Source organism: Tasmannia lanceolata, unplaced genomic scaffold (genome assembly GCF_043159265.1).
Source record: "Tasmannia lanceolata isolate RefF3 unplaced genomic scaffold, GAP_Taslan_0.1 ptg000037l, whole genome shotgun sequence".
Classification (NCBI taxonomy): Eukaryota; Viridiplantae; Streptophyta; class Magnoliopsida; order Canellales; family Winteraceae; genus Tasmannia; species Tasmannia lanceolata.
Window position 1 is genome coordinate 51,434,801 of NW_027518714.1, and position 16,324 is coordinate 51,451,124.

Consider the following 16,324-nt stretch of genomic DNA (forward strand, 5'->3'; position numbering starts at 1 on the left):
TACGGTGGAAGAAGCTCTTGATTACAAGGAGGTATCAATACCTAAATATTCAAAAGGCTCAGTTGGTTGAACCGAAGATTGCTACTTGGGGAGGAAATAAAGAGATTGAGATGAGGAATTCCTATTGTTCAATTATTGAAAGACTTTATACGAGCGACACCATAACCTTAGTTAAGGTACAAAGATGATTCTTCAATATACAAAAGGGTTCTATAAATTGATTGTTCGAAATCATTTGGGAGAGACCCAAGAGCAATTGATTGCAAGGTATTTGAGCGGGTTGAAGCCATCCATTCATGATGCGTAATGCATCCATACTTTTGGGACTATTTCCAAGGCCCAAGGAAAAGTTCAAGTCATTGATGAAATTCATAAGATGGTGTAATTTAGAACTTCTCTATTTCCGGGCAGCAATAGATCACATTTCACTCTGAGCTCAAATTTGTGTCAACAAGGTTCGAACGTAGGTGCTTTTCAGTCCTCTAAACCCTACAATAACATTCTACTTCTAAACAAGTGACTTCATCTAAAATAATCTCTAATAGAGCCAATGTGAAGTGTTTTTAGTGTGAAAAGATTGGACACATTTTGTTTTAAGGTCCTCAAGTTCGACATTAACTCCAAACGTGAGAAGAAATGTGTGATAGAAGAACATATCTATGTGGAAGAATTTGATAAATCCAATGCAGCTGTTCTAGAAGAGGAAGGTAATTTTTTCATGAAGATAGTTTGTGGTGTGATGTATTGCCTATGTATACACGTCACATTTGCTTGGGATACCTTGGTAATTTGATATGGTTTTATACATGATAGTAGAAACAATGACCAGTTTTTACATGAATTGTGAGAAATTCACCTTGATGCCTTATGAGGGTGAAATTTCAGAAAGTGGAAGAGCATAATGTGTCTTTCTAGGCACGAGTTTGAGAATGAGTAAAAGGACAATAGTGTTGTTTTTGCACTTTTTTTGTAAAGTAAAAATTTCAGAAGAACAAGATGCATTTGATCTACCCATGCATGTAAAATACGTTCTAGAAGAGGAGAAATTATATGGTGGCAGCCCGTGAAGTCCCGTGTGGGTGGTACGACAAAAGTACCATCCTTGATATTTGATCCAACACTAGCCTTTTAAAAAGTGGGCTGCAGTTGGATCAAATATCAAGTGTGGTACCGCCCCCACGAGACTTCACGGGCGGCCACCATATAAAAACTCCTAAAAGAGTATGGTAATGTCTTTCCAGAAAAGCTGCCGTTTGATTTACCACCAGTGTTCTATTTCCAAATATCTTGCTTGGAAAAGCCACATAATCCTTGGATCCGTAGTTCGTTGCCACAGTGTTTTCGTTAACACGCAATTATCTTGAGAAGAGGACGACTTGGACTCAAGATTGAAGCGAAGCGCCTGCCGGCGTTCGCACGTTTTGTTCCATGTCTTTATGACTACTCAGGGAATGATAAAGGAGTAGAGAACATAACATGACTACCAAATAGACACACAACAAACTATCAAACACAAACGAAAAAAACAAGTATGTTTTGTCCCTTGTCTTTCTCATAACTCTTTCTATTTGCAGCTTGTTGAAAAACGAAATTATCGTGCTAATGCCGGAACTTTTAGCTGTTGCTTGCTGTTTGGAGGGATTCATTTTTTTCTCAATCAATAATGCCCCAACTTCCTTGAGACTTGGAGACTGGCTGTACATCTCATTTCCTGGCAGAGAGTAACTCGGCTATTGCTATTTCATGGGTTTCTAACTAACCTAAGGGACCGTGGAGATTTCCTAAAATAATCTCTCAGACCTGTGATTTTAGAGGGTCGACGTACATATCATTTCCTTGGTGGACGAGGCTTGACATATTTGAGGCGGTTTGTGATAGTCTCATTGTATATGGTCCTTTCCATATGGAGTGAGTAATGGGGTTGTATCTAGGGCCATCTTGACCCTAGCTGTCTACTTCTCCGCATCCAAATCGAGCTTCCTCATCATCTTTGTGGAAACCATATTCTCGCCTGAACTGTACATACTTTGTATCTAATACAAAGTAATCATATGCGAAATATGTTCTTTTGATGCCAACTCTTCATCTAACTCTTGCTTAGTGGAGATCTTCACCCCGTGTTCATTTTTTCTTCTTCTTGCCCTTTGAAATTTCCTCATCGTGTACAACACTGCCAGGAGTTGCCATAAACTCCTTGGGTGTGTGGGAAATCCGTTTCCCTTAAAACACGTTTCTCGCGGGTGGGAAACTCCGTTTCCCCTAAAACGTGTTTCCCGGAAACGTTTCCGAAACACGATAAAAAAAATTGGAGAAATGTTTCCAAAATGCATGGGAAACATTTGAGAAGCTTATGTAAATCATGTGTGAAACGTGTGATAAAAGTATGCAACCCTCGTAGAAAATGCATGTGAAACGTGTAGGAAACATGTGTGGAACTTATGAAAATCATTTTGGAAAAAACACATAAAAAATTGTGGAATAGATTTTAAAAAAGAAAACAAGACCATATATTGTAATAAAAATAAAAATAAGAAAAATTCAATTAGAAATTTGAAATTAACAAAATTTAAATCTACGAATTTGAAATTAACAAAACTTAAATCTACAAAACCACATATTTTGTGTTTTCCTTGTGTTTCATGTGTGTTTTCATATCATTTCTGAAAAGCTTCTGATGCGTTTTCTAAGACGGTTTTCATACGATTTTCTATCGTTTTCTTGTTTCTCGTTTCTGCTATATTTCTTTTCACGCGTTTCCCGTTTTCGTTTCACGTTTCGTTTCCCGAAGTCATTTCCCACCCTGGTAGCAGGAAAAATTTGTGACTCCTTAAAACTTAATTTTTTTTCTATAAGAATTTGGAGATTTTATTAATTATTAATTCTTTGATTAAGAATTATCTTAATTCTTTAATTAAGGATTAAAGGGCTCACTTATGTTATTAGAGCTGCCCTTATATTAGAAGAGCCTTCTCTCTGTACTTGTGTAAAGGAACTTGCCTTGGCTTGAGGATTTCATTCGAAAACGTACATTCAGTAGCAGTTATAGAGCGATCACTGCTAAGCTTTGTGGGGCACTATAAGTCCTTCCTACGTTCGGGACGGCTGATCCAATTCACCGATTTCTAAGTTTGAGTTTTTCTTCACCTTAAATTGATAATGTTGTTCAACTGTCTGAATTCGCTGGGTCGCAAATTCATCCCGAATTTCAATTTGAAGGTCATTAACATAATGATCATCAAGTTGTTCCGGTTCAACCATGGTTTTGAACCATTCAAAAAAAAAAAAAAAACCCATGGTTTTAAATTTCTACCGAAACTGACATGAAATGACCAAAATGTTTCCGTTTTCATCCATACGGAAACTGAAACTGAAACAGCAGAAATGCATTAATTAAAATCTAATTATATATAAGTAAAGCTGAATGTTGCACAATGTGGTGCTGCCACGTGGCACCCTCCTATACACCGCACTTCTGTGTATAGCATCGAAATTTGATCAGTTTACGTTTGAGAAGGAATCAACCAATTAAATCTCCTATAATCTCTGTCCCTCTTTATTAGTTACGTTTTAAAGAGAAAGCAACCCCTCTTTCGACCGACTACTTTGAAAAGGATTTCTACCTAAAATCCCTCTCCTTCCCATTCAAACCTATTAATACCCGTTTAATAGGGCAAATCCCTTTTCTCTCTCTTTTAACTCCCTTAAACTTCTTCTCCTTCTACCCATTAATCTTTTTCAATGCAGTGACGTCCGTCCTCATCCAGGTATGCCAATATTTTGTTTAAGCCACCCTTTCTCAATACCTATTTTTAAAGAGCTTTACAATGGAGATTTTAAGTTGGTTAGCAGCCTTAGGCTTATGTTGCATGCACAGTACCCTATTTTTTTTAAGAAAAGATTTAGGTCCTGTTTGATTTTGAGAAGCGATTGTAACTCTAAAACTGATTATTGGAATCAAATTTACGTTTAATTTTGAGTCCAATAATCAGCTTTTGATTCAAAATCCAAAACAAGCAAGGCTTTGGAAAAATTTCTGATTTTATCCGGAGTCTGATCAAGTGGTTTAGATCATCCGATAACATTGAGATACAACGCTTGCTGTTATTCTACATTTCTCCATTGCATTCCACTTAAAAACTGGATATTTTATATGGTAGTTTGGTCCGTTGGATTTGATTCTTTAGTTACTATTTCGTTGTTGAATCCGAGTCACAAGTAGATTTTATACTTGTTTTTCTTTTGTTTTTCTCTTTTTATAAGCACAGCCTGCATTTCCTAATTTCATGTTTTTAAGAAATCCATTCTAAAGCATATTTTTTCGTCACCCCGTGCATCGCACGGGTCTACAACTAGTTGTAAGTGTAATAGTGGTATACTATATTAGCATGTATTGCTTTTTTTTTTGAATGGTTATATTAGCGTGTATTGCATAATTATATTTATATGAATTTCATGCAAAATGTGGTGCATGCATGCATTATGTATGGATATTTATATGAATTACATGTGAAGGTTGGTAACTTGGTATGTACTAAATTATTAGACATGCGCGACAATGCATGTCACTAGGTGTTCGATGTTTTTAAACCAATATGGATGATTGTCTTGCTTATGTGATGGTTTCTAAGTGTGTATTTGCGCTTATTCTAGTATTTCCTAAAGTTTTCATCGTTAAGAGATTTTATATGGTGCCCGAGCATTAAGTCCCGTGAAGGCGGGACCACCCTTGATATTTGATCCAACAGCAGCCCATTTGGGACCACCCTTGATATTTGATCCAACAGCAGCCCATTTTTTAAGAGGCTGCTGTTGGATCAAAAATCAAGGGCGGTACTTTTATTGTACCGTCTTCATGGGTAAAAAAAGGGTGCTGTTGGATCAAATATCCAGGGTGGTCCTGCCTTCATGGGACTTGACGCTCGGCACCGTATAATTTCTCCATCTTTAAATTCTATTATTTGCATATGTTTCCATATGTTTATTTGATTTATAAGATTTCCAACCGACCGAAATGTGTCTGTTTATGTGGCTGTAGAAACCAAATCCGTAACCGAAATTTAAAACCTTGGTTTCAACTTTGAACTAGACTAGCCCTTGCACCAGTTAAAAAAAAATTAGTCATATACTACACTCTGTTCTCATTATCTCCTTCATTAGTTCATATTATTTTTATTTGGGACAATCCATGTTACTCTCTTGATTCTTGTATTGCTTCCCATCACATTGCTGCAACTCGGTAAGTTTAGCCTTTCAAAAAAAAAAAAAAAACTTGACCTTTCGATCTTTCTCATATTGTCCCAATCAGAGAAATTCTCCATGCTTGTGAGCAGATCTAGGAAAGTTTCGGGGCGCCTCCTTGCTGATTTCCAGCAAATTATATCTCATTTCACCCTCTCTATAGAATTAGGCTTGAGTCCCATTGTGGACACCTTCTGGTTGAGTAAACTCTCTAAAAGATTGCCGGCTTCTTTCATTGCAGCCCTGACTAATACGCAACACAGGAGTGGATTCTTCATCTGTCTGATCAAGGAACCTACTTTTCTATCACGGTATTGTTAACTTTGAAATACTGATTGATATTCCCATGGCGCCCAGAAAAATTTCCATGACCATGATTCCCCACATTTATGTTACCAAATACAAGTCCAAGGATCTAACGTGTTTTGTAGCAATTATGCTGCAATAGAAATAGAATAAGTAATAACAATCACAAGTTTCTTACTTAAATTTAAACTCAAAATAAAACTAAGCTCATATGTAATGGTTACAGAAAAAGTCACAAAACCCCTAATATAGACCGACTTGCCCTTTTATGACTCAAAAACTTTCCCAAATGACTCCGAATCCTTGGACCTTCTTCTGCATGTGGAATTAGCCCTGCCCAACATAAACTGCGACCTATTTGAGTGCGATCTATGATCTTGCTGAATGTTCTGCAACAGTGTCAAACTGCTATTGCCTAACAAGGGAATAAGCTTTACGATCATGTCCATTGCTGTCTTGACAGAAGTTCATATGGAGGTCTGATGAACTGGAGGGTAGATCCTGAAGTCGCAAGAAGAGCTGCATAACCTGGCAGTCTCTCACTGTGGACCTACATCACACCGAGAAAGTACTTTTTCCATGAATAGGGAATTCTGCTCTCGTCCGCGAATCTGGAGGGTGGAGTCAGCCCCTATAAACCCTCGTTTAAGTCACCATTCCATTCAGAAAGGACAGATCCTTAATCTCATCCAAATCTAATATAAGTCCTCTCATCCTTATCTACTGTAAGTCCTCTGGTGAGCATCCTTCCCGGATCACCTCTCAACTTGGTTGGTTGCCTTTCTGTGATATCAGTCTAAAGCCCCTGCTTGTGGAAAACTGTAGGTCTTTTTAAATTTCATCAATATTTTTTGGCAAATGTCCATTTGACCACGAAGCATCAAGATTTTGATTTCCTTAATCATAATTAACCTATGAAAATTATAAAAAAAAAAAAAAACCTATGAAAATAAAAAGAGATTTTTTTGAATGGTGAAAATAAAAAGAGAATTCATCAGATGTGAGATCATTTAGGCAATTCTTGATATAGTGGAAATGGGTTTCCAATCTTTCTTGCTTGTTCCTTCTTTGTTATTCTGTTTAGTGAAATTGTAACATAGGGATTTAGATATTTTTCCCTAGATAAATCTTCATTTTGAAATCCCATATGCTTTTTTTTTCCTGATTATATTGCTGGTCGTTATAATGATAAATCCTTTCCAAGGGTTTACCTTGTTTTACGATTCTCAAATTGTTGCTTTTGATCTGTTTGTAAACCATAATTGTTTTTCTTACCATGCTTCCTTTCTATTCTGGCCAACTTTCAGGCATATTGTTTGTACAGACAAAACAAGCTGCTTGAAGCTCTTGAGTGTTTGAAGGGTCAGGAGGGAAATGCCGCTGCTCTGCAATTAGAGTCTCAGATTCTTTATCGATCGGGGAAAATGGAGGCTTGTATGGAAAGCTATGAAAAGCTTCAAAAGTTTAAGATTGATTCTTTTTCTTTAGAATTGAAGACAAATATTGTTGCTGCTTTGATTTCTGCTGGAAGGGCTTCTGAAGTCCAAGGAATGATGGATACACTCAAAGTAAAAGCTACTAGCAGCTTTGAGCTGGCATATAACACTGCCTGTTCTTTGATTGAAAAGAAAAAATATGCTGATGCTGAACAACTATTGCTATCGGCTCGAAGGTAAGATATGTTACTACACAACAATCTAATGACCCGTATTTTTTTTTTTTTTTTTTGGAATGGCTCGGAGAAAGACCATAGTAGTACCCTACCCACAATCAGCAAGGACCAAGATGGTCGATACAAGGAAAGAAAACAAAAGCAAAAAAGAACCCTTATTATATTATTATTTAAAACTCTAGTATTAAGAAGCTTCAGCTCTACCTGCACATTTTTTTGCTACACATGCATACCTGTGTTTCATTGTCTGTTATTATAACCGTTGCATGTTTGTGTAGCATTTAACTATTTCAAATGATCAAGAATTTAATGTGAACATCATTTGACAGAAAGTATCAAATCATATCCAAGTCTGAGATGCATTTTTAGAATCTCACATAATCAAACATCAATTTTGAAACTTTCATTTTATCACTGGAAACCTTTTTTTGTTACTATAGTGAAGAACCTTGTGCACCTCATGTTTATAGGTGCATGGATGTGATTTTTATTTGTTGTGTGAGCATGGGCTTGCACATGTTGGATAGGGTAACCAGGAGACCCTACAATTTTATTGCTACACATTTTAGAACTTCTTAAATGGTGGAAAGAATGTGTTTTAACTATTGTGTGGCGATTTACTGCTGTACTTCCAACTCTTAAGACAAACCAGAGACAATAACAGGTTTAACTTTCTGGTAAAACTTGAATCAGAGGCTATGGTTCTCAGTTGGGGGATAAGATTTTGGATTTGGGTGCCCTTGATTACTGATGGGGTTTCTAAAAATATTATCACTTGAATCCAAGCTACCGTTGGCTATACTTTGCAAACTACTTTGAGGAGATGATTTATCGGATCGATAGAATGCTTTTCTCCAACATGCTAGGCATTTGGCTATGAGGAGGTGGATTCCGTATGGTAGGGAAGGGGTGGGAAGACCTGCTATGGTTTCCTAAACTGCATTCCTGATTGAGCCAGGGGATTTATCTTGGCAGGTCTTTTTGTTTTGTTTTTTATTGCTCTTGTTGCTTGCGATTGTCTTTGTTTGTGAGCATGTTGTGTATTTTTCTCCCTCATCAATAATAATTTCTCACCATTAAATAAAAAAAACTTTCTGGTGAAACTCATTTCAACTCACATAGCTTTTTGATTGTCAATAGGTTTTTATGTTGTTTCATTTTAAAATTTTTTACGGCCTGTGGTGTTTTTGCCTTTGCAGACAACTTTAGAACTTTTTTCTGTTAAAAAAGATTTTTCTTGAAATTTATGTTTTCTTATGAGCCTATGCTTGTTTCTTTTCTTGTCTTATCTCTTTCCAGAACTTACAATTCTCATTATTTGATTTCTTAATGATTATATCGTTTTCCTGTACTTTTATGACTTATAATTAACGTATTAATGATTTTGCATTAGAATTTTAATCAAATGATATCGATCCCTCTATGAAGGGGAAGTCAAGAAGTCCATTTTTTTTGAGCTTCCATGGAGTGTGTAAGATTAGTCTGTGTCCTGTGCAGAAGTTTGAAGGGTTTTTTTACTTTCGATTAGAGTGGAATTGGGATTTTCCTTCATGCCCTTCCATGAGGTACTTCAAGTGGTCTTATTGGTAAGTTCGTAGGTGATCTGGAGCCCATTGCTACAATTCTGCAACTTGGTATCGTTTGCTTTGTTTGACCATGTTAGGTAGCTATTTCCGAGAGATCAGAGTTTTGTTGTGCATTAAGAAATCTGATCATCTCTAAATTGATTACGATATATCTCATTAGAGTTTAGGCTCATTGTATGACCGGCTTTGTTTCATTTGGGATCAGTTCTTCATTGGTGGCTTATGTGACATGTTTTTTTGTAGGGAAATAATGAAAGTGTCTGGAGCCTATGGATGATTTTCTTTTTTATCATCATATTGAGGATTCAACAAAAGATGGAAGGGAAGATCTTTAGGAAGATGATCTTCTTATTTAAAAGTTATTATAGTTGGCAAAAAAAAAGAAGCATTGGTTATGTTTAAGTAGGGGCTTAAATGAGGGGTAATTTTTTGTTTCAGCTAAAGATCATAGAGCTCTCCTCTTGGTTGTCCCTTTCAAAATGTTGATTTGTGAGTGGACCTTGGCTACATTTATGGAGGTTCTCCTACGGATAAGTGATTGTCTTATTCTCTCTCACACCTTTTGATTAGGGTTTTTTTGTTTGCTGTTCACATGAATTCATTTTTAATCTCTTTCTTCCCTATGTTTGCTCTTTGGATAGTCTTGGGGTTGCTTCATTCCCCAATAGTCTATGATTGTTTGGATCAATTCTAACAATCACCTTAGACTGGTTTAGACAAGAAATGGTTTGTTCCTCTTATTTCTCAAACCGAGAGATCCATTAATCGAGATCTTGATGCATATAGATACAATTGGTTTTGGAACATTTTGTTTTTTATTAGAAGCACCATTTTCAAGTAGTCTTCCATCGATCGATTTCTTGGGTGGTACTTAATTACTTATAAATATCATTTATCCGAAGAATAGTGGTTGGTTTGGACTTTGGAATAGAGGCAAGATGAGATGTCGTTTGTGCAAAGAAAGAAACTTGTCTTGAACCAAGTGTACTCTGTAGGGACCAATGACATCACATTTTGACTTAGTTACAATAAATAGGTTTTCTCATGTGTCATCTAATTGTCTGCTTCAAAAGAATGAAACACGTTGAGATACCATTCAGTTGAAAATGAGTGTCGAAAGAAGAGATTAAGGCCTAGCATATGTGATTTATTGGGTCTGTATGCTATCCGGACGTAGCATGTTGGTTTCATGTCAAACAAAAGGAATCTCAGATAGGAACATATATAAACAAGTTGATTCTAGTTCTACATATATACAAAATCATGGAGTTACATGGACAATATGGGCTGGTAAAAGCAAGTTAAAGCTCACGCTATTCCATGTGGGATTAGAAGAAGAAAACAAAGGGGCTGGCCGGGTGGGCAATTAATGAGAGTCGCGAAAGACGAATGCTTGTAAGGATCATGAGCACCAAGGGGTTTTAATTCACATTTGAACCAATGTGCAATGGCTGAATGAATGGTGCTTGGACGGGCAGTAATGGATAGCACAACCGGTGGCTGTGTGTGTGTGTGTGTGCTAGCTAGTTATATAGCTGTCTTTGCTGACATTTGGTGTGTTAAGCAAGAATATATCACTGTGGGCAGCACAGGTGGGGACATATGGCCGGCGTGCTTAGACTGCAAGCATTGGTGGACGCATAGACGCATATAGATAGGAGGCGTCCAAGGGGATGAATGCCTTCATTTCCAGCGCTAAAGAGAATTTGCCTTCGACAAGTGGAGGGGTGGAAGGAATGACCAACCAAAGAATTCGTTGTGAATTCTGGTTCGTTTTCCTATGTAGTTCGAAGATTAACCTCGCATTGAACAAGATGTGGGGAGGAAGGTTGCAAAATTGGGAAGTTGCCATTGGTGGTTTTTTGTGGAAATAGAAACAATACCCATGATGTCACCTTATGACCTCATCAAATGAGGTGAATGATGATGCTACCTATGTGTCTTTTGTCTTTTTGCCAATCAATTCGATGGCATTGAAGTGAACCATCGATCTTTGATGCACTTTGATCTCCATAGAGACTTTAGATGATTTGTTTGCTGATAATATCTTTCGATTAATTCCTTAGCTTGATAATTGATCAGAACTATCTGATCTTCAATATGAGTGCTTTTAACGGTCCGATCATCGTTCTGTGCCACCTTAACGGAATAAATTTCAATCTGAAAAATCTTGACGGTCTGATCATTGATATTGTCCGTCAGATATCCAATCATCAATCTGAAACATCCAGCCTTTGATCTGATGATTTGATAAGATGCACATGCATCAACAATCGATTCCAATCATTGCCTTTCTCTACTCATGTTTTGACATTTGGAAGGGGGGCGCAACACAATTTGACGTAGCGGAAGCTTAGGTATAAGGTTAAGGTTAAGCGCAAGGTGGATGGGTTGGTTGAGGACAAATCAAAGCGAAAAGGGAGGAAAGTAATGAAAAGGGGCGGAATAGGCTAATTGAAAAGGGCAATGCAAATATTTGAAGGGGCACTCGAAACTCTTGGAAAGGGCCTAAAAGGATTGAAACTAATGAAAATCTTAATTGAAGGGGATGTGGTTGTGTAAGGACTTCTTGATGCATGATCTTTCTCAATCAGCACTATATTATGAATATTAGGTTAGGTTTTTGTCCAGGGAAAGGACTAACTCAACTCAACTCAACAAAGCCTTTTTCTCAAACTAGTTGGGGTCGGCTAAATGAATCCTTTAGAAAAATTTCATAAAGAATTTTTTCTATAGGATTCATTTCATAGAAGAGTGGCAAAGTTTACGGCGGGTTGCCAACCTGATGCCTATTCAGAAATTTTCAATGAAATGTAAAATATGGCAATAAGGTTACAGGTTAAAGGATAACTAGGAATGGATAAAATAGGGCTTTGGGTTTGATGGAGGACTTATATGGTTAGTGGAAGGGATGTAATTAAGTTAATCTGAAAAGATAGGAAACAATGTGGGTTTGTAGAAAAACTAAAGAAGCATGAGAGAGAAACCTAGGCAATCACAACTAAGGTTTTCGTAAGCACTCACACTTAGGGAGAAGGCAATCACCGCCTCAATGAAGAGCTCAATACTGAAAATTCGGGAATTCATTCATTGCCTCAAAATGATCATTACAATTGTTTATATAGACTCCATAACTTGGTGATCAAGTAAACTTGGAGGTCAAGTAAACTTGATTACCAAGTAAACTTGGTGATCAAGTAAACTTGTAGGCCAAGTAACTACAATTGTCTTGGACTCTTTACCTACTAGACTCAATAAAAGTCGGTCCAAATCAACATAAAAAGCCCACAAACAAAAAGCTCACTGACCTAGCCCACAACGGCCGTCCTGAAACAAGACTCACAACCACTTTGACTCTTTAAGCAAGGTCTAATTGGGAATCTTCTCAAATAACAATATTGGCCTTCGAATTAGGCGCGCCCCTTCGCTTGTAATTTTTTCCAAATTTCCCTTGCATGGTGCTTGCTTCATCTCTCCCCTGCTTGGGAAAACTCGACTCTGGCAAGTTTAAAGAATGGTATCTCCCATAAAGATCACGAGCCAATTGTTGAAATTCCTCATCAGAAATCCACTTGCAGTCCGACCACGGCCTATTCTTCCACTTCACCAAATACTTTTGGTACCCACTGCTTCGAGTCGAAACAATGTTGGTGTCCACAATATCCTCAATCTCATCATGAACATTAGAAGCTGGAAGAAGGCGAGCAGCACTGAGGTCACTAGAAGAAGCATCAAAATTTCCAGGGTAAAGAGTAAGATCTTCAATATTGAAGACATTACTAATACCCATGCTTTCCGACATGTCCAAATCATAGGCATTAGAGTTTATCTTCTTGAGAATCTTGTAAGGACCAACATTTTGATATTGAAGCTTCTTATACTTGTTGGTTGGAAAGCGTTCGGGTCGTATATGCACCATAACTTGATCCCCAACTTCAAACTCAGCATGTCGACGATTTAAGTCTGCTTGGCTCTTGTATCTAACATTGCTTTAAGCAATTTTGCGGCGCACATCAGCATAGATGGCTCGAATATGCTCTGCAAACGTGTCTGCTTCTACACTAGGATGGGTTGAAAGGGGTAGAGGAACCAAATCAATTGGTTTCCTTGGTTGCAAACCTAAAGCAATCTCAAAGGGGCTACGACCAGTAGATCTGTTAACAGAGCTATTGTATTCAAACTCAGCCATCGGTAAAATCAAATCCCAATTCCTAAGAGTCAAAGTGGTTTTGAGTCCTGTTGCTAGTGTTGAGTTTATTATTAGGGCTATTTTGGTCATTTTTCGTTTCAGGCCGGTGGCTGTGGGCTAGGTCAGTGGACCTTTGCGGGCTTTTTATGTATGTTGATTTAGACCGGCTTTTATTGAGTCTAGTAGGTAAAGCGTCCAAGACAATTGTAGTTATCTGGCTTCCAAGTTTACTTGATCACTATGTTATGGAGTTTATATAAACAATTGTAATGATCATTTTGAGGCAATGAATGAATTCCAGAATTTTCAGTATTTAGCTCTTCATTGAGGGTGTGATTGCCTTCTTCCTAAGTGTGAGTGCTCAGGAAAACCTTAGGTGTGATTGCCTAGGTTTCTCTCTCATTTTTGTTTAGTTTTTCTACAAACCCACATTGTTTCTTATCTTTTCAAATTAACTTAATTAAATCCCTTCCACTAGCCATATGAATACTCCATCAAACCCAAAGCCCTATTTTATCCATTCTTAGTCATCCTTTAACCCTTTCCCTAGACAAAATCCTAACTTAAAAATTCATAATATAGTGCTGATTGAGAAAGATCCTGCATCACTTCTACATGAGAGCTAAAGGATGTTAATTATGGTGGAAAGCGTGAATCTTGGTTAGTTAGTGGAAGTCGTTCTTGGTTTGAAGAACTAGTTAGGTGGTGGAACTAGTTAGGTGGTGGAACTGTTAGTTGGATTTCAAAAAGATCAAGGAGTTAATTCAAGGCTTCAAGATGGGATCTTAGGTTGTTAAAGAAAATCCATAAGGTTGGGTTTGGTAGGGAAAGAAAGGGATTCTCGGGGCCAAGAATTCAAGTTCTAGATGGAGAGAAGTCTATACTTCTAGTCAAAGTGATAGCCTTAACGATTCTATGGGTAAAATCTCTCCCAAGCTTCAAATTTGTATCAGCCTATGATCTATGGGAAGGATGGAGGGAAGTATGTTGGAGTTTGGAAAAGAAGCATGTAACAGGTCTAGAGTGGGATCCTCCCACCTCTGGTTTTGTAAAGCTAAATTTTGAAGGATCAAGCATGGGGAACCCTGGTCCTGCTGGGATTGGTGGAGTTCTAAGGAACGATCTTGGAGAGGTGATTTGGGCCTTTGCGGGTCCCATTGCGGGGGCAGATGCTACGGAAGTAAAGGTGCAGGCAATACACCAAGGTATAAAGTTGTTGGCTAGAGAAAGCATGAATAATGTGGTGGTGGAGGGTGACTCCCTGAATGTTATTCGGTGGTTCCAAGTTCGTAGAGTCATCCATGGAGAGTTGACAGGTTCTTTGATGAGATATCAAATTGGGTTGGATCGTCTTCCTTAGGCCTTGTTTGGTTGCTCAAATGCTCGGCATTCATTGGAATTTCAAATGCCAATGAACTTCCAATGAATGCCGATTCCATGTTTGGTTGCCAATATTGCATTGAAATTCCACTCGACTTCCAAGCATGTTTGGGACATCATCATTGCATTTTTTCCTATGTGGTGCCCATCTGGCGGTAATGTTCCCTCCTCTAATCTTCGAACCAAATTTTACCAAAATGGTGTTTTTTAGGTAGAAGAAGAGTGGAAAAGTCTTGTCTTATTCTCTTTCTCTCTTTCCTATATCTCTACCAAACTCTATATTGGTAATCACATCCCTACTTTTTCCACTACTTTGCCGCGCAACCAAACATTACGTACCACTCTTCCACTATTCTCCGAGTGGAAATTCTAGACACCTTCCATGCTTGTCTACTCCCCTTTAACTTCTTCCACTACTCTCCAAGCAACCCCGAGCAACCAAACATGGCCTTAGTTTTCTAAGCAAGTCTGCTGCTCCGCCAATGAGGTGGTAGATAGTCTAGCTAGAGAGAGTTTCCAAAGAAGCGTTGGCACCGGTGACATCATTATTGTTGTACTTATTACTTGTTTTTATATTTTTCTCCATCTTTTTTATATCTTGACCATCTCAGTCTTTTTAGTAATAAAATTGGCTACCGTTAAAAAAAAAAGGAATTTGAGAAACGTGAAGGTGACTGTAATAAAGGTTTTCTTAAAAGGGGTTAATCGGCTGATGTAAAGACGGTTATGGGCCTTTTAGAGGGACTGGGTTTTGGGTTCTTGGGTAACAAAGGAAGGTGAGGTGGCTGTTAGGATGAATGGGCTGAGAACTATGGGTTTTTTGGCTGCAGACGAGTGGCTGTTAACAGTTGTAAAGGTGGCTGCTGGGTTTATGAAGGAAGGTTGGGTTGGATCAATGGTAGAAGATGGCTGTGAAGGACATTGGATGGAGGGAGGTTGGTGGCTGATTTCAAGGGAGTATCTGTAGCTCAGGATGGGCGGTTTAGGTGGCTGAAAAGGGAATGGAAATCAGCTATAGTGTAAAGGACTGGTTGGGTCGAAACCTGAGGAAAAATTGGTTCTTGGTTGATATTTTTTGAAGGCTGAAGAGCATGTTGTGGGGCTGTTTTAGGATCTGTTAACAGCAGAAAAAGGATGGTTTAATCGGGTTTCTGCTGGTTAAGTCTGTGTTGGGAATTTCTGGGTTGGTAAAAGTTGTTTGAGAATGGTTTAACCGGCTGTTTGTGAGGTTTTGGGAGGCTAAAGTCGGCTATAATTCAAGGTGGTCGATTTGCTGGATGGTGCAGATGTGTTTTGGTGAAGTACCAGTCGGCTAAAACAAGAATGGCGGTTTGGGTGAATTTCAGTTTGAGGCTGGAGGTTATAGGTTGCTATTTTAGGGGAGGAAAGTGGGGCTGAGAATGGGGGAAGTTTTTGTGCTGATTTTGGATCAAAACGAACTGTGAAACTGGGATGCTTATACCTGAAACCTGCATAGTGTTTTAACGAGGCTTTTGCATCTGGAATATGATGGCTTTTCGGGTGGCTGGTTGCTCACAAAAACATGCGGCAAATACGTACTCCATGGGGCTGGAAAGAATCATCTGATGTCTCTGTTTTCTCAGGTAATGACTGATTGTAATTGGATCTTCGAAGCAGGTAAAGGCTGCTTCAATGGAGGTTGCCGCTGGTAACCAGTCAAGCTGGAAATTGGTGGGGAAGAAGATGAAAAACTAGAAAAAGGTCAAGTTTGCAAATTCAATCCAAGATAGAAGATTTTGCAAATTCAATCCAAGATAGAAGATAAAGGTAGGACCGTAGGAGCGATAAATTCCTAAAAAGAAAATTTATTTCGTAAAAACTCAGCCATCTTAAAACGTTTTACAGTACTCTTAGTTATTGAGTTTTCGCATGGCCTAGTGCTACTTTGATGTGCCCCAAGGAAGGAGAAATAGGATATAGAGGGGAAAAGAG

General features: G+C 38.2%; 1 protein-coding gene across 1 annotated transcript in view; it reads left to right on the plus strand.

The window, feature by feature from the left end:
* The window catches only part of LOC143861786 (SRP72 RNA-binding domain-containing protein), a 38,984-nt gene that overhangs the window by 7,392 nt on the left and 15,268 nt on the right, over nucleotides 1–16,324 (plus strand). Inside the window, exon 3 of the mRNA XM_077372714.1 lies at nucleotides 6,852–7,216. Within this exon, the coding sequence (XP_077228829.1) occupies nucleotides 6,852–7,216 (365 nt within the window). The remainder of the gene's footprint in view (nucleotides 1–6,851; nucleotides 7,217–16,324) is intronic.